Source organism: Protopterus annectens, chromosome 7.part0 (genome assembly GCF_019279795.1).
Source record: "Protopterus annectens isolate FY-2018-M chromosome 7.part0, PAN1.0, whole genome shotgun sequence".
Classification (NCBI taxonomy): domain Eukaryota; kingdom Metazoa; phylum Chordata; order Ceratodontiformes; family Protopteridae; genus Protopterus; species Protopterus annectens.
This window is the reverse complement of record NC_056739.1, coordinates 282,007,813-282,031,391: the sequence shown is the minus strand read 5'-3', so window position 1 is coordinate 282,031,391 and position 23,579 is coordinate 282,007,813. Positions and strand designations below refer to the sequence as shown.

At 43.7% G+C, this 23,579-nt stretch overlaps 1 protein-coding gene across 1 annotated transcript in view; it reads left to right on the top strand.

Moving 5' to 3' along the window:
* LOC122805950 (ankyrin repeat domain-containing protein 11-like) overlaps positions 1-23,579 on the top strand; it is a 297,653-nt gene that overhangs the window by 11,224 nt on the left and 262,850 nt on the right. Inside the window, exon 3 of the mRNA XM_044076194.1 lies at positions 15,780-15,854. Within this exon, the coding sequence (XP_043932129.1) occupies positions 15,780-15,854 (75 nt within the window). The remainder of the gene's footprint in view (positions 1-15,779; positions 15,855-23,579) is intronic.

Here is a 23,579-nt window from a genome sequence, read left to right as displayed (position 1 = left end):
AGTCTACATGCTACTGCAAGGTACATGTGACACCGCACCTCATCCCGTGTATATCGGTCATAAAAAGACATCCGGTATAAAGCAGATGTCAGCATGTACCAACCTTGGGACTTTTCTGCTGCCTGTTTGATAGTCTGCTGCAGACATTCACTCATCAGATCAGTTGTGTACCTTGGATAAGATAAGTACCCAGTTGGGGTTCTTTCTTAAATTCTTTGTTGCTACTGCTTGCTTGTTGGGTGATTTCTTGTCCAGTAGGAAGGGCAAGTGTCCGTGTGGAAGGAAGACTCCACGTAAAGATGCCCATGACCTCTGCTTGTTCTGTCTAGGCCCAGACCACAGTCACATTGCTTGCACTATCTGTAAACCATTTGTCCTGAAAACTCTTAGGAGCCGTTTAGTGTCGCTCAAATTCTGCTTAGAGAACCAATGCCTGAAACATCTGGTGAGGGAGATGGAGGAGACATCTGGTCCTTCAGACGAGCCCCAAGTGAAAAAGGCCAAGAAACCTTGGCCTGATCTTCAGCTGTGCCCTCTCTTCTGGGCATCTCTCCTGAAGTCGATGTAGGCCTGGAGGCTGTACCAGAGGCAGTGGATGTCCCCTTGGCGGGTACCACAGGGGAAGCCCCAAACAAGTTTACCAGCACATCCATGAGAATAGTGCAGGCATCTGACTTTGAAAAGGGTGAACCATGGCTCATTTCCGAAGGTCCACACAGCATCACCCAAATCACTGTGCATGAGGATGTGCTTACTGACATAGTGGAATGTAGGCTGTCAGGCCCTTCCACCTTCCACCACATGGAAGCCCATAAAAAGAAACAAAAAGAAAGCATGTAGCTCCTGCTCCACAAGAGCAAACACCTGATTGGCAGGCTTTCTCACAAACCCTTTTCAATGCTTTTATGGCACTGCACCAGTCCTTGCCTTACTCTGTCCCTCTGCAGGCTTTCTCTCCTTCCACTGCTTTCAAGAGGAAAGCTGCAGATACCTCTTCGGATGAAGAGGGACCTTCAGGAGATTTGTTTTTGGCTTACTCCACCCAAATAGCTTCCCCCAGAGATATGCCTCCCCAGAAAAGGAATCTAATGGTACAGATTCCCCTGGGGAGTATTTTTCATTCAGAGAAGCTATCCAGAAAATGAAAGACTTTTTCAAGTGGGACTGTTATTAAGCCTCAGACATACAAAAGAGGTATTATGAGCTCTTGCAGATTTATTCTCCATCCCCCTCTGCCATTCCCCCAGTTCTGCCAGCTTTCCTGGATGCATTTACAGTTGCTTCCAAGTGCCCAAGCTCTCAGCCTCCTGCTCCTAAACATCCTTACAGGTTCTACAAGGTGCCTGAGGACTCAAGTTCCTTTTCAACGCTCCCTCTGCAGATCCAGCTACCATTTCAGTTTCAGCTGATAAGGCTTTCAAGTTACTACCTTCCACCTCCTTTCTGCCCTTTGATAAAGAGAGAGAGAAAGGTTATGGAGAGACTGTGGAAAAAGCTGCCCACCACTGTCACTCTGGCCTTCCAGGGAATTAATTACCAGGCCACATGGCCAAGTACTCCATGGATCTCCTTTCAGAAGCAGGAAGACTCCTTTCAGACCTCCCATACACTCCTGCAAAGGCAAAAGTGGCAGCCATCCTCAACTCTTCTGCCTAGGTAACTAGGCACTTCAAGTGCAGTTACAATGTTGCAGGTGCCTTAGCTAGGGCAGTGGCCTCTGGGTCAGTCCTAAAGAGATGATCTTGGCTCAGGTTACAACCCTTACCTGATGACTTCAAGGCCAAATTGATGGATGCTCCCCTAGATAATACAGCCGTACTTGGTAGTTTGGCTGCAGACCTATTCAAATCATTACAGAAAAAAGGTAAGGAGCTACAAGATCTTAAACATATCCTTGTTTCTCCTGTCCCCAGGTTCCAAATGAACTACCCAGCAAAGACCACCTTTGTGAGAAAACCCGTCGTGTATTCTTCCTTAAAAAGTAAGAGAGGCCTTAGGAAACAAGCTTCTTCTAAATCTACACCATCCACTCCTCAAAAAACAGCCTTATAATTCCCAACCTAAGCCTGTCAGCTTGTGACTGTCTGCCTGCAGGGCTGTCCACCCCTCTGTTCTTTTGTCTCTTTCCCTCTTGCTTCTTGGAATCTGGTCTCCCAGAACTCTTTGTTTCTCTGCATCATCCAGAGAGGATATTTCATGGTTTGAGAAACTTACCCCTCCTTCAGAGGCATCTCACAACCACCAAAAGAACAATTTATATTTTTCCCTTAGGATCTTCTTTCTCAGGTGACAATTCAAGAGGTCCCTTCCTTCCAATAAGGGAAATGTTTTTATTCCAGGATGTTTTTGGTGCCCAGGACGGATGGCCCCAGAGACCCATCCTGGACCTTTCCCATTTAAATGCCTTTCTGAAAGTCCCCTGCGTTTGAATGCTGACTTTGCCCTCTCTTCTTCCTCTCATTCTTCCCCAAGCATTCACGGTGTCTTTTAACTTCAAGGATGCTCATCTTCATATCCCCATTCACCCATCAGTTCAGGAAATTTTTACGTTTTTCTATTGCTTCCTTACATTTTCAGTTTTGTGCTTTGCCCTTTGGTCTCTCTATGGCACCAAGGGTCTTTACAAAATGCTTGGCTCCTGTCATAGCATTCTGCAGATTGCAGGGATTTCAGTTCTTCCTTTACCTAGACAACCTCCTAATCCAAGCCCAGTCATCGGACCTTGTTCAGGAGAATCTTTCCTTCACTGTTTCCCTGATGGAGAGTCTAAGCTTCACTATAAACTATCATAAGTCCTCTCTGATACCTTTGCAAGACCACATTTTTCTGGGCTGCAAGATCCAAACAAGATGCTAGCTTCACTGCCCACAGAAAAGCTGCTGTTCCTCACTTCCTACTTCCAGAGCATCTTATCCCTTCAGTCTCTGACTGCCAGGGAACTACCTATGCCTCCTGGGGTTCAGGGCATCTATGATTTCCATGCTTCCACTGGCCAAGTTGCACATGAGGAAAATTTCATTGGCTCCTAAGGACAGTTTCAATGTAACACTCCCACCCTCTGGATCTCATGATTCCACTCCTGTATTGCATAAAAAAGGAGTTGGAATGGTGGATCCTTCAGGTGACCAAAAACCCTGGTCTCCTCCTACAACCCCCCCCCAAGAGTTATACACAGACTCTTCAGACACAGGATGGGGTGTGACTCTTCAATCCTGGGACATCAGGTATGTTTGGTCTTCCAAACAGATAAAGGAACATATCAACATGAAAGAGGTGAGGGCCATCATTTTTGCCCTACAAATCTTCAAACCTAAGCTAAGTCCAGGGGTGCTGAGGTGGTTCACAGACAGCACCACTGTCCTTTGGTACTTCAACAAGCAGGGGGGATTGAAGTCTTACTTCTTATGCAAATTAGCTCTAGATGCCTGGAAGTTAACCTTAGAAAGTCAAGTTTACCTTCAGGCAGTTTACCTTCCCTCAGTTAAAAAAAATGTGGTGGCAGACTCATTAAGCAGGTAAATGATCCAATCCCATGAATGGATGTTACACAGGGATGTGTTTCTGGAACCAGCCAGTCGGCGGGTTACACCTCTGGTAGATCTTTTTGCCTCTCCCATGAACAGACAACTTCCAAAATTTTGTGCCAGGGTTCCACGTCCCTTACCCTAGAAGATGGATGGTCTATCCTTCTCTTGGTAGGAGATGTTTCTGTATGCATTTATTTCCTTCCTTCTCCTCCAAAAGGTCCTACTGAAGATTCAGTATGATAAGCCAAAAATCTTGCTGGTGACTCCGTTTTGGCCAAGGCAGCACTGGTTCCCCCTTCTTCTGCACTTAGCCAGGGGCAGTCATCACAAGTTACTCCACAGGATGGATCTACTCACACAGGACAAGGGAGCCCTAATACATCCACACCTGTCAACTCTGAACCTTGTTCTGTGGGTGATAGGGTTTCTAATTCCCTTTGGACTCCTTTTTTTCAGAGGACATGCTTCAAATTCTGCAGGAGGCCAGAAAACCCACTACTAGGAAATCCTATGTTTCCGAATAGAAAAGGTTTTCCATCTGGTGTCACAAGAAGGATCTACAGCCACTGTCAGTGGATGCCCCAGTGGTTTTGTCCTATCTGTGTGAACTGATGAAGGGTGGGCTGTCCTATTCTTTGGTTAAGGCTCAACTTTCAGCCATCTCTGCTTGTCTGCCTATGTCTCCTCCTCTAGCCTCTATGTTAGTGGTTAAACTGTTTCTTAAAGGCGTTCTTCATATTAGACCACCAAGTAAACCAGTCCCCCCTCCTTGTGATCTCAATTTTGTTAGAGAAGCTTATATTGACACCTTTTGAACCAGCAAGTTCCTCTTCCCTGCAACATTGCAGATGGAAAACAGTTCTGCTAGTGGCCATTACCTCTGCCAAAGGGGACTCTGAGCTGCAAGCTCTTATGTCTAATCCCTCCTTTACAGTCTTCCAGAGAGACAGGGTATCCTTGCATGCCAATCCTTCCTTTATGCCCAGGGTGGTCAGTGAATTATCCCTTAATCAGTCTATTAACCTTCCCACCTTTTTTCCTTCCCCTCAATCTCCCAATGAGAGAATTCTGCACACTTTGGATGTGCACATGCAACTCGGTACTACCTTGATAAAACCAAACTTGTCCGTAAATCTGAACATCTGTTTGTGTCCTACCACCCGAGGGCTCTGAGTCAGCTGCTTTCCAAGCAAACAATCTCTTCCTGGATTTCTAAAGCTATCCCCTTCTGTTACTCAGGTAATGGTAAGAGCCTTTCTTCTGCAGTGAGGTCACGCTCCACTAGGGCAGTATCCTCTTCTGGGCCTTTCTTTAAAGGCTTAGACACTTTCTCTATCCTGGAGGTGGCTACCTGGTCCCTCTGTTCATATCTTCACTAAACATTGTAAGCTTGATGTCATCTCCAGGTCCAGGGATGCTTTTGCTAGGGCTATTCTACATGGATTTGTAGAACAAGCCTCTGCTCCTCCTCCTAGTCCTTCCCACGCATAAGCTTTGACATTTTCCCTAACGTGATGAATACTGCAGCATATGAATAGAAGGAAATAGAATAGTTGTGTAAAATCTTACCATAACCATAGATGTCCTTCTCTTCTATATGCTGCAGTATTGTTCCCTCCCCCCACCTCCCCCCTGATACTTGCCTGTTTTGTCCTGGTGATGTGTTTCTCACCTTGGCTCAGGCTGGTGCTTGGTGGCATTCAGTTCTGAGTTTGGTGCATGCTGATGTTCACTTTATACCTGATGTCTCTTTATGACTGACGTATATGGGATGTCTCTTTATGACTGACGTATATGGGATGATGTGTGGTGTCGCACATACATCACAGTAAAATGTATGGTTTGGTATATTGGCTGGATGTACGAGTCTGACGGAGGCGTATAGAAGAGAAGGACATCTATGGTTATGGTAAGATTTTGCACAACTATTCTTTCAACAGGTTTTGAAAAATGATTCGTCATTTTAGACCCCATGAATCTTAGTGCCCCCTTTTGGGACCTTATTTTTGTAGGAGAACTGAATTTATCCTCTATTGAGTGTGAAAATGTGTATCCATTAAAGAGCTGATCATTAAAAACTTTTCTTATTGAACATTACCTCAGCAAGAAGGATCTGAGAATTAGAGCTTGATGTCTCCACAATCTTTATCTTCCAAAAGAGCAAAGTAACACTTGGTACCAGTTCCTCTTTCATGAAAACGTGGTGCCAGAACTGGCATTGTCTGTATTTTATGCAAAGCTGTAAAACAAGGGAAGTAGTACCTGGCATTTAACTGTGTGGGCAATTGCAGTTATTGCTTAAGACAGATGGAATGCCTTTCTTTTCCTATATGTCAGAAAAAACAGTTTTCATTTCCTGTATTTCAGGAAAACAGGGCTGGGTGATTGCTAAGCAGGCACTTTCAAAATGATTGCATACATTATTTCTTGCAACAGCTACCATGGCAAGACCTTGCAGGGGTAGGATGAGGAATACTACTGTAGGTCAACGTTCATTTAAGTTGTATTTTTCAATTGTATGTAATTAGAGCGTTAATGGTGCATCTCCTTGGACTCCCAGCTATACATTTCCTAGACATAAAGTAGACCTAAAGCCTAAGAACAAAGCAGGATTTGCCACTGTAGTCTTGCGGGATAATTGCATCTATCCTTTCTGTAGATGTATGGCCAGTTAGTCCTTTGCATTCTTACTACTTTGGTACTTTTCTCAAGCATTGGGATGTTGCAGTGTTTTTTCCTTAGGATGAACATACGTAAGCTTTATAGGCATACTCGTGGTAGTAGTAAATGTTTAAATAAATCCAAGGGTCAGTGTTGTGGTGTAGATTGCCTCTTTCCTTTGCCCCTGGGCCACATTTTTCCTATTACCCAAGTCTCTGAAAGCAGAAATTTTGAGTGATGGAAAATCCTCCCTATTCTCCTATTCTTTGCCCCCTCATTTTGTGGGGGGAGACATCTTAGCCTGTGTAGGCCAAGGCCCCTTGCCAGGCTTGATAAGTTTGATGCTTCTTTCCTCTCACAGAATAGAACTGAAATGGTGCTTGCTACGCTGCTGTCATTTCCTGCAGATATACTCCATGTGAAGAGCAGACCATGACTTCTCTGTAGAAATCCAACCTGTGGAAGTCGGGCCTAATGAACAGGCATCTACAGGTGGTTAATTCCCAAGCAAAGGAATGACAGTTCAGCAGTGATCCTTGTATTCAAACATCTGATGTTATGATTAAATGCTCACACAACTTTATTGCTTCTAAAGCCCTTGGATACCTTTCCCCATCTCAAACAAAGTAGTTAATGATGAGGCAACTTCCCTTTTAGGTGAAATGTTTGAGATAATCAGACATGGTTTCGGTGGACATGCAGGGCACTGCTGGAAGCAGTGGAGTAGGTTTCCATCTGAAAAGGGCTAATTACCCCCATGGTCACACCCTTCATCTTAAATGTTAGACATTCTTGGGTTCAAAGGTTCTTATTATGCTTATTGACAAGGATAATGTCTGCCAGATCATCCAGTACTGGTGGGAAGCTAACATTGCCACCTTTTAAGTTGAAGGTTTTATTTTTTTTTAACAAAGAAACATTTTTATTAAATCATCACTTATGACATAAGCAATCACACATTTATGTAAATGAAACAAACCATATTGACATAGCTTTAGTTGCAAACATCATACATCGCTTATCTATTCAGTCAGAGTTGTGCAATGTTTGAATGACGTTCAAATCCTGCCTTCTTTTAAACCTCATTTCTCCTCCAAAATGTTATTCTGCTTGTATTGTTCCCACGATTCCCATTTCTTCTATTCAATTTGCTTCTAGCCTTTTCTAAAGATCCCATTTCCAGTTGTTTTATCACTGTTACTATATACACTACTTCTAATACAGTTGGCTTGTACTTTGATTTCCTTTTTCTAGTGATTGATTTTTTTAGCAGCCATCATAATTAGACTTGGCAAAGCCTTACTATGGCTATGTAATTCAATTTGTGTAACACAGCTCAAAAATTATTTACGTAGTTATACCAATTTGCTCCCCCAGTATTTCTGATAGAGTAGTCTGTAGGGAATTTTTAAAGTCTGCCAACTCATTATACTCCCAAAAAATATGTTCCCAATTATCTCTTTCTTTCCCATCACACCTTCAATATTTGCTATTTACCTGAGGAAAAGTTCTTTGGAGTTTACTTTGGGTGTGTTCTTTGTGAATTGATTAGCCAGTTTCTCCTCTTAATCTTTTCTGACCTCCACTGATTGATTCTTATAGTTATCATGCAATGTTTTATATGCTCTACAAATTATCCCTTTTTAACAGCAGCTTTTGTTCTAGATGCTAGAGAAAACTCTACTAGTGCTGGTCTTTCTCTTAGGATCCCCCTATTTCTTTCTGTTTGCCTATACTCTGATATCAATCTTTGATAGGGAAGGCAATCTCCAGCCTGCAGTCCAAATATATTCTTGGCATCTTCCCAGTCTGTTACCTTTTCCTGACTAATTGTTTGCTCCCAATGTCTTGATTCCTTTACCAGTTTTATCAAATAAATTCCAGCCCCCCTCTTTCTTATTGTCTATATCCCTAATTGCAGTCATCTCTAACAGCAGAATCTACTTTCTCCTTGACCGTGTTGGCATAGTTCTTATCCTGTATGGTTATTGTTATTCAACTTGAGGATCTGCAGCCAAACTCCCAGTCCCTCCTTGTTTCTTGAGCTTCCATTCATTTCATCATCATCCCTTTTCACTTTAAATTATAGCTTTCTACTTGCACTGTGTATAGGAGCCTTAACTATGTAGCTCTGAAATACCCCTTCAAATCTGGTAATCCCAAATCACCTTGTTTAGTAGAAGAATCCGCTTATTCCACTTGACTCTTGCTGTCTTCACCTCCCAGATAAAATCCTTCAGCTCTTTATTAATTGCTATCTACAACTTCTCCTCTTGTTGATAACCTGCCTGAACTGTGTATAGAACTAAATGGAGTAAAAACAATTAACTGCTTGTATTTTGCTATCCATATCCAGAAACATATCCACATCCTTAAAAAAGAGCTTCCAATTTCTCACTTTTTGTATTATCTTTTGTTTAGTCTCTTCCCACATATTTAGATACCACAACAGAATCCTTTTTTTAATCCAAACCCCTAACTAATTCATTTTATCATATCCTCATAAATATGGATATTGCTGAACCAATTTTTGTCTGGATACATAGTTTATAGTGATTGCCTTTGCTTTAGCTTATTTAAGTCAAAGGTTTCTTTAGCATATCCCAGGTGAGAATTTATCACCTATCTAGTCATCCAGACTGGTTTTAAAGGTTACTAGTGAGTAATGAAGTATTCTAATGCATAGGGGCAGCCTATTCCCCAAACAAGGGAATATGTTGGGTTAGGAACCTGTCTTGTCATGTGGTGATGTTGATGTAGAATAGGTTTTAGGTTCCTAGAGTGGACATTTATTTTACCACTGGTTCCGTTCATGTGAACAGGTTCAGAGTGCTGGGTCATTCACAGCATGGATGGCTAAGCAGAGATTATCACTCGAGTCTGTATGACACTGAATAGAGGGATGCAGCTTATAATCTATCAAAGTAGCTAAGGGTACTGAGACCAGTGATCTTTTTGATCAAAAACTTTGAGATTTTGAGTTAGTTTAGGTGCTTAGCAAGGTACATGCCAAAGGGGGCAATAAGGGAGTAATAAAGTGGGGCTATAACTTCTTTCGAAATTGAGGAGATGCATCAAAGGATAATTTGTACAAGGAGCCAAAAACAACACTCCAGAAATGTAAGATGGATTAAGCCATGAGCCAAACAAACTCTCACTGGAAACTAGTCCAAAAAAAACCCCAGTAGTTTTGAAGTTTTGGTGCTTTTGTCCTAAACATTAATGAACTTCTTCAAAAAACTACTGATGTTCTTCGTCTCGCATTGCTGCAGTCATGACCTGTGGGTAGTCCGCTGTCCTCGGTCGGCCCGAATACCAAAGGGCTAGGCTGGCGTCGGTCATTGTCGCTTAGAGCTGACGTCAGTACGCAGTAGTACTTAAGCGCATGACCAACGCCATATCCTCAGTCTTTCTTGCCGCGTGGTCCGAAGCAGAAGCAGTGTTTGCGAGTGCCATTCGGCATTCTGAAATTTTCATTTACCGAGTTTCAGACCGAAGACCAAGTTGGGCTAAGTACCCCGTTGGGGAAATTTTTGTTTTTTCTTGCCTCAGTTATCCGGATGTCAGAAAAAGTTAATAATTGCATTTCTTGTGGGAAACAGATACCTCATAGGGATTATCATTCTCTTTGTATTCCTTGCTTAGGGCCTAAGCACGATGTAGTCGGGTGTCGCTTTTGTGCTAGATTTAATAAGCGCACCATTAAGTGAAGGTTAGACTGTGCCAGGCTTGTTTTCGGTAAGCGGTGTAACTATAACATGCCGTCGGATCCTCCGACGCCCGCTAAGAAGCATAAGGATAAATCTTTGAGATCTAAACCGGATGAGTCGTCCATTGCGGACGCCGGTTCTTCGGAGCCTCCGGTTGAATCTATGGATCCTGCCAAGTGTTCAGCTGAATCCCGGGGGGAACCTTTACTTTTACAGGAGTTGGCCTCTCAGGAGTTAGGACAGGCCGAGGGTGCTTCTCAGGTTTCAGTAGTTCCATCCTTACAAAAGGTTATTAGGCCTTCTACTTCAGTGGCTAAATGCCATGCTAAGGCCAAACCTGGTCTTGTTGGATCTGGTCATTCTTCTAGCTCTCCAGCCCCTGTTCCTAAAAAACATATGTTGAAAATGGTGGAGGACTTGATTACTTTGATAAGGGGTTCTATGCCTCCCCAGAGAAAAGGCCTAGGGTGGAGGCAGATTTAGAGGGAATGGATCATTCCTCGGACTACTCTGATTCCTCAGCTGAAGAAATTCAGGATTTTCCTTCCTATTCTGATTCGGATGCAGAGGACTCCTGTCCTTCTGCTTCTCCTCCAGAAGATTTTTCCTTTTCTGAAACTTTACATACAATGAGGGAGCATTTCAAGTGGGAAGGTCAAGATTTTTCAGAGTCTCGGAAAAGGCTTAGGGAATTTTTGTTTCTGCCACAACATAGGCCCTTGGCTATTCCTCCTGTCTTAGATGTTGTTCAGGATGTGTTTTCTGAATCTTCCCTTAATCCTGATTCTCTGCCTCTGGCCCCTGTTAAGCCTGACAGGTATTAGAGTTCCAGAAGCTCATAAGTACTTGTATAAGAGTCCTAGGGCTGATCCAGAAACCATTATTCAGGGACCTAAGGGTGTTAAGGCTTCTGTGGCTAAAAATCCAGTCCCTTTGGATAAAGATTCTAGGGCGTTAGACAGGTGGGGGAAAAAAGTGTACACCTCCTCTACGTTAGCTATGAGGGCTTTGAATTGCCAATTTCATATGCTGACATCAGAATTTTTTATTAGGCCAATTGAAGTCTAAGGTGGATGCTTTATCTGAGGGTATAGAGTGTAAGGAGCTCCAGGAGTTGGTTCATGCATCAGATCAAGTTGGCAAGCATTCTTTGCAGTGTGGTTTTGATGCTCTTCAGGCTTCTTCTAGGGTGGCTGCTACAGGTTCAGTTATTCGTAGTCATGCCTGGCTTAAGGATCAAAATTTGTCAGAACATGTAAAGGCTCGAATTTTGGATGCTCCTCTTCAATCTGAAGTTCTTTTTGGTTCTCCTGTGGAATCAGTTTTGAAAAAGATGGAAGATAAGGCTAAGTCTATGCAGACGGTCAAGGATTTTTTGCAAGTGCAGCCCCCTAAGTTTAGTAGGAATTGGTCTGCTAGGGGATGGTCTTATCCTTCTTCGGATTATCAGCCTAAGGGCAGGTCTAGACGTGGTAGAGGCAGGGCTCACGCTCAGGGTTCCTTCAGACCAAGGACTTGGAGTTCTCCTGCACAGTCTTCTGGTGAGGGCAGGGGTCAGCCCTTTCGTAAGCAGACCCAATGACCTGTATCTTCCGCTGCCAGACCCTCCCTTACTGGCAGCTCCTTTGGGAGGAAAGTTGGGACTTTTCAAAGAAAACTGGAATTTGATCACCCAAGACAAATGGGTGTTGGATATAATAAATCGAGGTTACAAGTTTTATTTTCACACTTTCCCTCCTTTCAAAGGCATGCCGGATGTGCCTCCTCAGCAAAGGCTGGAGGCTCAGAAACAGATTTCTTTACTTTTGCAGATGGAGGCAATTCAGGTGGTCCCTCCTTCAGAAGTAGGCCTAGGATTTTATTCCCGTCTATTCCTGGTGCCAAAGAAAGGAAACACTTGGAGGCCAATTCTGGACTTGTCCATTCTCAACACCTACCTAGAAATTCCAAAGTTCAAGATGTTAACATTACAACAACTTCTGCCTATGATAGGCAAAGATCATTGGATGGTAACCCTGGATCTCAAAGAGGCCTATCTTCACATCCCTATCAAGCCCAGCTGCAGGAGATTCCTGAGATTTCGGGCTGGTACTTCACATTATCAATTCTCTGCATTGTCCTTTGGCTTATCTACTGCACCCAGGGTGTTCACAAAAGTTTTGGCTCCTGTGATTGCTTTCTTCAGACAGGGAGTAATACAAATTTATCCTTATTTGGACGATTGCCTGATTCTTGCTCAAAACAAAGACAAACTACTACAGCATCTCCACTATGTAATGACAGTTTTAAGGTGCCTAGGGTATACTGTGAACGAAATAAAGTCCAGTCTAGTGCCCTCTCAGGACATGTGATTTCTGGGTGTGAGACTGAATACAGCCTCTCAGATGGCATTTCTGACCCCGGACAAACAAAGAACTCTTCCTCTCTACTTCCAGCAGTTATCAGTAATGTCCAGGCTGACTGCAAGGACAGTCCTCCAAGCCTTGGGGTTCATGGCATCTTACATTCTAGTACTTCCCAATGCCAAACTGCATATGAGGAAGCTACAATGGTATCTCAAAAGTGTGTGGGCTCAACACTGCCACAATTTGGACACTGTCATTCGGATTATACCTTGCATCCAGAAAGAATTACTTTGGTGGGCCCAGGAATGTCACCTAAACAAGGGACTCTCTGTGTCCAGACCAGAGGCGAGTCAGATCCTAACGACGGATGCCTCAGACTTGGCTTGGGGAGCACACTTCAATGGAAAATGGATACAAGACATGTGGCCTCCCAAACTACTACATTTGCATATCAACATGAAGGAGATGTTAGCAGTTCAATTTGCTTTGATGGCATGCAAGGAACTCCTTCAGCCAGGACAGGTGTTGATACAAACAGACAACACAACAGTCATGTGGTACATCAACAAGCAGGGGGGAACCCATTCCTACCCTCTTTGCAGACAAGCAATGATTTTATGGGAGACTGCTCTGGGTTTGCGAATCAATCTTCAGGCAAGGTTTCTGCCAGGAGCACAGAACTCCCTAGCAGATTTTTTGAGCAGACAAATGGTGGATCCCCACGAGTGGAAACTGGATCCTCATATTTTCAAACAATTGACTGTGGCTTGGGGAACTCCAGACATAGATCTATTCGCTTCCCCTCTGAATTTTCAACTTCCAAAATTTTGCACAAAGATGTTCCACCCAGATGCTTGGAAAGTGGATGCTCTGTCTTTCAGTTGGAACAACCTTCACGTTTATGCTTTTCCTCCTCTGCCTCTACTCCCCAAGGTGCTCTTGAAAGTCAGACGGGACAAGCCTTGCATGATTCTAATAGCACCAGACTGGCCACGTCAACATTGGTATCCTCTGCTGAGGAGTTTAATCCAGGAACCTCCTTGGCCTCTGCCACAGGTTCCTCATTTGTTGTCCCAGTCAAACAATCATTTTCTCAATGTTCAGGTGCAGTCCCTCCATCTGACAGCCTGGCGTATTCTGTGATGGAGCCGGTGGGGTCTCAGCTTCCTCAACAGGTTTTAGATGTCATTTTGGAAGCTAGGCGGCCTAGCACTAGAAAAGTTTATGCTGATAAATGGAAGAGATTTTTTCTTTGGAGCACTGCAAAGGGTTTTGATGTTTCAGTGCCTAATTTGAGTTTTGCACTACAGTACCTTACTGAATTACTGGACAAGGGTTTGTCATTCTCTTCTGTGAAGGTTCATGCTGCAGCCATTTCTGCTCACTATGATTGTGACCCTCCTTTATTTTCCCATCCTTTGTTCAAACAATTGGGGCAAAGAATATAAGACCCCCACGGAGAGCTCCTACTCCTTCTTGGGATCTCAATTTTGTTTTGGAGAAACTTACTTTACCTCCTTTTGAACCTGCAGCTACGTCTGAACTGAAGTTTTTGTCTTGGAAGACTGCTTTTTTGTTGGCCATTACCTCTGCCAGGAGGGTATCTGAATTGCAGGCTCTCATGGCAGTTGAACCTTTTTTGATATTCCATAAGGATAGAGTTTCTTTGTGGACTAACCCTACTTTTATGCCTAAAGTGATTTCTAGTGTGGCCTTGAATCAGTCTATTCATTTGCCTACTTTTTATGCTGAACCCCAAAATAAAGGGGAAAAAGTCTTGCATTCTTTGGATATCCATAGGCAGTTACGTTACTACTTGAACAGAACTAGGGAGTTCAGACAGACTCAACAGTTATTTGTTTCTTTTGCTTTGAGTTCGCAGGGGAAAGCTGTTTCTAAGCAGACTATTTCAAAGTGGATTGGTCATTGTATTGCCTTTTGTTATTCTCATCATGGGAAGGATGTCCCTGCTGGGATCAGGCCTCATTCTACTAGGGCTACTGCCACTTCTACTGCTTTTTTGAGGGGTGTGGCTACTAAGGATATTTTGGAAGCTGCTACTTGGAGTTCTGTACACACTTTCACTAAGCATTACCATCTCCCTCTCTATTCCAAGTCCAGGGCTGGGTTTGCCACTGCAGTTTTACAGGGCATGTTAGCAGCCCCTAATTCTTTGTAATTTGCCAGCCTCCCTTTTCCTTTGCTTTGGGATTCTACCCACAGGTCATGACTGCAGCAATGTGAGACGAAGAACATAGTACAGTTTTGTACCTACCATAAATGTAGATGTTCGAGGATCTACATTGCTGCAGTCCAATTTTCCCTCCCTCCTTCCCCTCTCTAGGTTGGGGGTGCTGGGTTTCGTTTGGTGATATTCTTTACTTACACACTGGGGGTTGTTGGGCTTTTCCTATTTTTGGCTTTGGCCTTTCCTTTTAGGCCTTCTGACATCTGGGGCAAGAAAGACTGAGGATATGGCGTCGGTCATGCGCTTAAGTACTACTGCGTACTGACGTCAGCTCTAAGCGACAATGACCGACACCAGCCTAGCCCTTTGGTATTCGGGCTGACCGAGGACAGCGGACTACCCACAGGTCATGACTGCAGCAATGTAGATCCTCGAACATCTACATTTATGGTAGGTACAAAACTGTACTTTTTCATGTGGATTAGTTTCCAATGTGCATTTGTTTGGTTCATAATTTTTTGCAAGGTAAGTATTTTCTAGCCACCACATAGATGTGGTGATCAAAGGAGAATCTTGTCAGCAAAGGCACCCAAGTCTCTGGTATGTCCACTTTTATCCTAGAGAAGAGGATGCTCATGGGACACCACTGGTGATACTTTTCTGTCTAGAGAAAACACCCCTGACCTTAACAGTCTAGGTTCTGTCAGATAGCTAGTTATTATCCAGTGAACCTTGTATGGATTGATCTTGAGTTGGGAGAGTTTGTTAATAAGCCCAACATAAGGGATAGGATCAATGGCCTTGTTAATGGCCACTTGGCTACGTGGACTGTATACTCCTTATCACTGGTCTCTAACTTTTTTAGAAAAACGCAGCTAGGTTGTGTAGGCATGGTACACCTTTTGAAAAGCCAAACTGGTGTAGATCTAGGGATACAAGGTCACCTATACCACTGTTTCTTAGGTGTTATATCTATACTTTACATCTGTGCTTACATACTGAAAAGTAATGTGCCTAATCCTCATCTTCAAATCATCAAAAGTAATGGAGATGCCAGTCCTCTAAACTACTGCTAGTCCAAATCCTTCCCTCCTACCTTGGAAGAAGTGCACCTTTGTGGAGGTTATTTCTTCCACAGTTTATCTGTATCTGAATTTTTGAGAAAATCCATTTGACAGGCACTGTAATGAGCTGCTGACCCTTTCATCTTTAATGTGGCTAGAAATCTGGTTTACTTTTAATCTTTTTTTTACTTGCCAGTACTGTGAGTAAATGTCAGTGGTGTGTGTATTCATTAAAGTTCATTTCTCTGTTATAAATGGATTATTTATTTATTTTTTTATAATAGAGTGCTGATGAACATGAGGCTAAAACAGAGAGATATTACAGGCGCCCTGAGAGAAGACCAAGGAGCCTTTCCAAGGTATGCATGTTGGACTGACTGAGATGTAGATAAAGTAATGTGATAGTCATACATTGTAAAAGTTCTGCTTCCACTGTCCTTCTATATTATGCTTTTTCTATAATGAAAGTACAGGGCCCACTAGGAAAAACTGAATCACAAATTGCTGAATCCCATTTCACAAAAACTGTACTGAAATTATAAATTCTTGAAATGTTTCTACATCAACAAGTCCAAGAGTAGGGTGCGAAGCCATCTTTTAAGTAACCATCAGGGGTGGCTTGAGGTGTGCTTTGTTTTTGGCCTTACTTCTCTGTGCATTACTGTCTGGGCAAATGAAGTGGGTGTGCAGTGGGCTGTCTGTACTTGCATGCCTCACTTCTGTAAAGGATGTTGCCAGCAACAGCTTCATCCACCAACCATGAAGCATGGGGAGTAGTTTCCAGCAGGGAGATCATACAATTCCTATGTGCTCGAATCTCACTCGACCCCTCCCCGACCATGCACCCAACCAGAAAGGTGAGGCAGTCAAGCCCTTTCATTCCTCTTGCTCCTTGCTGCCTCCTCCAACTCCTCCTGTGTTGGAGCCATTAATCAAATCTGGCACCATGGACAGTTCCACATTGGGTTCACAAATCTTTGTTTAACTCCTGTCCTTCCAAGACCCAGATACATGAGACTTGGGCCCCTGGGTCAAGCCTGGTTAGCTACCTATTAGTGTGCCTATTGTCACTATGGGTTGTGCTAAATTGTCTCGGGGTTTCTTCCAGTTACTGAATAGCCTGCAGCCTGATTAAGAACAGCCCTTTATCAGGAGTCCCTCCACCCAAAGGAAGAGGGAGGTGTGTCCTGTTTGAGACTGTGACTTTACTGTGTCTAAGGAGGAGGAGCTGGACTAGAAGTCACAGATGTCCTCCCCTCTTGCCTGTGATGAAACAGTGAGGACACACTGGTCACATATTCAGAGGACCTGTCATTTGGGGGATACCCTTGCTCTCATGAGGGACCATTTCCAGTGGCAATCTCAAGTGGCATCTGCTTCTCAGAAGACATACATGGACTTCTTGCAGTGGGCCCTCCCAAACCAAGAGGTACTATTCCAGTTCAAGAACCTGTCTGTATGTATGTTTGAAGATGCTTCTGTGGAGCCAGACTCCCATCCTGCTGCTTGAAGAGACCTGCTTCCTTGTATATGTTGCATGGTCCTCGTACGTTTTTAAATCTGTAGCAGACCCAGTGTCACTGACGTCTGCTAAGAGCTAAAATAGCTCTGGATTCTGTACTCCTTCAAATGATAAGGAAGGCAAATTGCTTGACAGGTTTGGAAATGGTGTATATTACAGCATGCCTGGCCTTTGGGACCCTGAATTGCCAGAACCATGTTTTTAATGCCAGGAAGATGTCCTATAGCAACTGTTGGGGATTGCAGGATAAAAACATGAGGGTTTCTGTTCCCAACAAAATACAGACTGCTTTACTGTTGGGAAAACATACATTTAAAATGTGTGAATTATGGTATGGATGCAGCATCAAGGGATACTGTTGTGGAGTCTGTCATTAGAAGACATTCTTGACTGAGGACTCCGTCCCTATCCCTTTGAAGACGTGAAGGTGCAACTCATTAATGCCCTCTCCCTTGGATAAGGCTTTGCTGTTCAGGCTGTCTTCCTACTGCATTTTGAAAACATTGGAGGACAAATGCAAATGACTCCCTTCCAAAGTACAAAGAAACTAACCCTCTAAGCAAGGCCTGTACTGCTGGAGACAAGACCGTAAAAAAAAAAACTGCGAAAGGGTAAGAAATTCACTCGGAAGAGAAAATTACCACAAGAGGATAGAGGGGGAGGCATGGAGGGGATAGAACCAAACCCCCAGCAGGAGGCAGCTATGTCTGTTTTAGTCATCTCCTTCCCAGTCCCCCAGAAATCCCTTCTGGCCTGTCACCTTCATTCCTCTCTCCCTTACCTTGCCCAGAGATAGGTTGCAATTTGGTCTGCTGTTAGCAGCATTTAGCTAGACATCATTACAAACCATTGGGTTCTACAGATTGGAAACTGAAGCTTGTACCCTCTGGAAAAGGTCAGACCACAAAAAAGTGGCCTGCCTCCCATTTCAAAAGACCAGAAACCCCTCTGACCCCTTATAGCAGTGATGGTTACATAAGGAATTGCAGAACTTGTACCCTCTGGTTAGAGGACAAAATGAGTCTATTTAAGGCTGTTCCTCATACCCAGGAAAATCTGATCTTGGAGACCATCAGTAGACTTATCAAGACTAAACAAGTTTCTGAAAATTCCAAATTTAAAGATTTTAGCTTTGCAGGCGTTCATTACCACTCTTAGGATCCTCACTTTCTTCTAGTAACACTAGACCTCAGAGGCCTACCTCTATATTCCATTTTCAAAGAACACAGGCAGTGTTTAAAGTTTGTGGTGGGGCCCATCATTTTCAATTTACTTCCTCTTCTTTAGCTACTACCTCTAGTGTCCTTTGCAAAATGTCTGGCCACAGTGATCACTCACTGCAGGATCAAAAGTCATGTGTAATTTACTCATACTTAGACAATTATGTGATTATAGTTACCGACTCAGGTGGAGACGCAGTATACCTTGGATTGCCTCAGCAAACTGGGCTTGTTTGTCAATGAAAAATGTAGTCGTCTTGGAGGCAGTAGTGAATACAGATACAAACAAAGCTCATCTACCACAAGTGAAGGCAGAATCCCTGACTGCCTTCTTGCATTGCATATCAGAAAAGTCAGCAGTAAAGGCCAGGCAATTCCTGAGCATACTTTGCCTTATGATCTTCACCATTCTGATGATTCCCTTGGTAAGAGTGTGCATGAGGAAACTGCAATGTTTTTTGAGAATACTTAGGACAGGGTTAGTCTTTGGTGTGCACCATACTATTTGTAGTGTTTTTGAGAGCAAGTGTTGAATCCAGACCAGTTGGCATTATGGTTAAGGTCTTTGCCTTCCATGCATAAGGTACAAGGTTCGATCCTGACCTCTGACCAATGCCTGTTTGGAGTTTGCACGTTCTCCCTGTGTCTCCGTGGGGTTTCTCCCATGTCTGAAAAAAAATATGCTGAGTATTTCCATCTCAAACTCACCAATGTATGGAGTTGTGGGCAGCAGCATAGACTCTACATGGTGCCCTATAGGAGGAAGAGTTGTACAGACCAACTGCTAGGGGCATCTACTGTGGTGTGCAGTATCCTCAAGATAGGAGAACACTGATCACAGACTGCATACCGTGGCTAGCCACTCGACAGTGTAAAGTATGGCTCTAGGTGATTTGGTCATGTTGACTAATGTCGCCAAAATGGGTATGGGTAGTTACCGGTGATAAATGGGTTGAGGACTTGGCCTACTCTAACCTACGGCAGGGACCCTTGCTAATGGTGGGAGGGGTATATGTGCCCCTATTGGCCATTGTGTGCCCGCCATAAAGCCCAGCAGCCTTGGGTCAATAAGCTGCTGGGTGGAAGGTGTCTAGTTGCCCAGCCTGAGCTACCTGGGATAGCTTTGTTGAGTGAAAGCTGGATGTAAAACCAACCAACCTGCCAAACATGAACTGAGAATTGCTATGCTTAATGTAGGTTCACTGACAGGACGCAGCTTGGAAGTGGATGACATGATGATACAGAGGAGACTGGGCATCCTATGTATCCAAAAGACAAGATGGAAAGGCAGTGCAGCAAAGTTACTTGGTATGGGATCCAGACTCTACTGCTCAGGAGGGGGGACTGGCTAGAAATGGTGTAGGAATTGTGGTGAGCTAGCAGCTTCAGAAGGCAGTGAGGGATATCAGAATTAATGACAGACTCCTGGCACTCAAACTCCAGTGTAATGATAGGCTGAGATTATGAATACTGCCCTATGCCCCACAGCAGAGTTGTGATAGTGAGGAAAAAAGTGCATTCAGACAGCAGTTTCAGTGCCTACTAGATAAAGCAGGCCAACTTGAATTGGTGTTGATAATTGGTGACTTGAATGCACATATCGGGACAGACATTACAGGATATGAGGATTGCCTGGGTCCACATGGGTGGGGCAACAGGAATAAAGTAGTAGAAGCCATTCTAGACTTCTGGCAAATGGCTCGATAGTAGCCAACACATGGTTCAGAAAGAGAGTCACAAGATCACATAAGAGTAGCCATCATGCAACTCGGGTAGATGTCCTCCTAGCAAGGAAAAGGCAGTGGGGTAGAATCCATGATTGCAAAGTCATCCCCAGTGAAACAGTTGGCCCACAGCATAAACCACTGGTTGCCACAATCGGCTGCAAGCAGTGGTCAGAAGGCTCTAAGGTCAACAGAGACCAGGCTGAAGACCTGGAAGTTGACTGGAGAGAAAGTACAACAGTGCAAGGAATTACTCAGGGGCTCTAGCACCCCAAGAAGAGGAGGAAATAGGTGGAGTTGAACAAGAATGGCAGCGCCTAAAACAGCATGTGTTAAGACTACAGAAAAGATATGTGGTCAAGCCAGGTATGGAGATAAAGTACATAAGGAAAGCTGGTGGTGGAATGTGGAAATCCAGGAAATCATCAAAAGAAAGTAGTGCAGGAAGAAGTGGGAGATAGAAAAAACTGACCAGGCTAGGAAGGACTACTGGTTGTTTAATAAAGAAGCTAAGAAAGACGTTGCAATAGCAAAGAATAGGGCATCGGAGGCACTAGTGACTCGCTAAGTGGCACAAAGAAACTATATCAGGTTGCAAGGCAAAGACAGATAAAGAAGATGGACAGTCAAGACAGCCTTCATAAGGGATGCCAGCAACAGCCTCCTCACCAGTCCACAGGACATCAAAGGCAGATAGAAGTATTTCCAGCAGCTTTTGATTGAAGACAACACCACAGAAGCTGTACTGCCCCAGAATCAGCCTATGATGAGAGACGAAGAGGAGCCCACTCTAGAAGAAGTAAGAATAGCACTAAGGAAAATGAAGTCAGGGAAGCAGCAGGCTCAGATGAGGTCACAGCAGATATGATAAAGATGCTGGGTGAGATGGAGGAGAAATCGATCCTGAGGGTACTCATAGCAGTGTGGGGAGAAAGGTGTATCCCAGATGAATGGAGAATAAGCATACTCATGACAGTGTACAAGAACAAAGGAGATATCCACAACTGTGGGCAGTATAGTGGCATCAAACTCCAATCACATTGCATGAAAGTTCTGGAGGGGGTGATTGATAAACAGATATGCAGAGTAGTAGAATGTAAGATGGGAAATGAGCAGTTCAGATTCAGACCAGGATGCAGCACAATTGACCTGATGTTTGCAGTGAGAGAGGCACTTGACAAGAAGCTAGAGATGAGGAGAGAGTCCAACTGGGCATTCCTAGATTTGGAGAAAGCATATGACAAGGTCTCAAGAAAGCTGATCTGGGCAGTACTATGGTGGTTTGAACTCACAGAAACATTGGTGGAATTAGAGCAGGCTATGTACAAGGACCCAATGACTCAAGCACGAACAGTGTGTGGCTTCACAGAGGGGTTCCCAGTGAGAGTGGGTGTACACCAGGGATCAACTCTGAGCCCACTGCTGTTCATACTGGTGATGGACTACATTAGCAAACAGGTTGGAGGGGGCAGATCAACAAAGTTGCTATATGCGGACGATGTGGCATTACAGGCAGACTCTGAGCTAGAACTTCAGCAAAGGATAGGAGAATGGAATGCAAAACTGAAGGAACATGGGATGAAACTAAGTACAGATAAGACAGTGGTATTGGCAGCAAATTGGGGAAATCAGAAGAAGCTGAGAAGAGATAGAAAGGAAGGTAGTGGAACAGGTAAACAGCTTCAAGTATCTGGTAGGGGTGGTTAAGGAGAAGGAAAGTCTGAAGAGGTCAAAGCTAGAATGAGAGGGGCTGCAGCCAACTGGCATAGTGTCTGGTGTAGTCTATGCCAGAAGAATGCCAAAGAAGCTGAAAAGTAAGGTGTACAAGACAGTGGTGCAACCAGTACTACTGTATGGTACAGAAACCTGGACAGTAAAGGCAGAGCAGATGAAGAAGCTAGAAGTGATAGAAATAAAGTGCCTGAGAAGGGTGGTAGGATGCACACTGTGGGACAAATGAAGAAATGAGGATATAAGAGCAGAAGCCAAGGTAACTCCAATTGCAGAAAAGATTCAAAAGAATAGAATACAGTGGTTTGGACACATGCAGAAAAGCAGAGGACAATCTAGTGAGGAAGATTTGGGACAGACAGGAAGAAGGTAAGAGGAAACGAGGACATCCAGCAAAGAGGTGGATGGACTGCTTGAAAGAAGATCTGTGACAGTCAGGCATGAGTGTTGAAGGAAGGAGTGTGGCACTGAATCAAGAGAGTTGGCGACAGTTAACACAATACCCTGACTCCATGTAGAAAAAATGGGGGCTGATGATGATGTTGTTGAATCCTTGTTATGCATAGTGAAAAACTCTTGTGTATAAATACTAAATAAAATAAGCTTGCAAATAATCAATCATTTTTTTCTAGGACTTTGATTCTAAGTGCAATGATCAAGTGACAAGTTTCTGTTTTAAATGGATTGTAGCTGCATTTGATTATTGATGTCTGCAGAAGGACTTGTATTCTGTCCAAAAACCAGTACTAATAGTTTGAGTTAAATTGTAGTGTTATAAGGTCTATAATTGGCATGTTTGCAGGTTTATGCCACAATAACATTATTTGCTAACTATGCATAATACTAGTCCAGCCCTGTCAGAAGTGAACTGGAATGGTGGATGCAGCATTTGCAGAGGAATGATGGCATGTCCTTCAGCATAACCCCAACCTTTCTGTGACCACAGACGTGGACAAAAGCCTGGGTTGCTAGTGCCATGGACCTTATGCACAAGGTACCTGGAGTCCCGGGGGGAGAAAATTAATATATTGCATTTAATAAATGGTGGCTGTTATTCAAGCCCTCATAGCCTTCCAGAGTCTAGAAACTGGGTGAGCAAATGCCTTCAGAAACCATACCATAGTTAAGTGGTACATGAACAAATGGGGGAACATACACTTGTCACCTCTGCAGGCTAGTCATGTAGTCTTGGAAGAGACGATCTGTCAAGTATGCTCCTGAAAGCTATTTATTTGCCAGTAGTGGTGGTGAACTCCTTGACCAATCAATTGAGCAGGACCTCTGGGAATCCATATAAGTGGATGTTAGGGAAGCCTTCCTGGACCTTACATGGAGGTTTTCAGAGTTAGGTGTTTGTTTCTCTATGCAACAGACAGCAAAGGAAATTATGATGCAGAACCAAAGACGAATTAGGTTCGAGAAATGGATTCCTTCCCTTTCACTTAACTGGGCAGGTCTGTTCCTCTCTGGTTCCTTCAGTACCCTTGTTCCCCAGTGTAGTTCAAAAGCTGAAGGAGGAGAGGCCAGAAATTATTATGAGTACCCTTTCTGGTCAGTAAAGCAGGTTCTCCAGTCTGTTCTAGATGGTAAAGGACAATCCTTTGCTCCGTCACAGCATGTGAGCTTTCTGATGCAAAACAGGGGGCCCCAAGTACATCACATTCTGTCCACACTTAAACTAGCATCTTGGGAGATATAACTTCATTACTCTGACATGTGTATTCTCAGGACATGGACAAATTGTGAGTTACTCTAGAAGACCAAATACCAGAAAATGATACTTATCTAAATGGGAAAATTTTTTTCCCTCTGGTGTCAGAGAAGGTACCAACAGCCAAACACAGGTGGACATGCCACTGGTTCTTGAGCATATGCATCATACATACA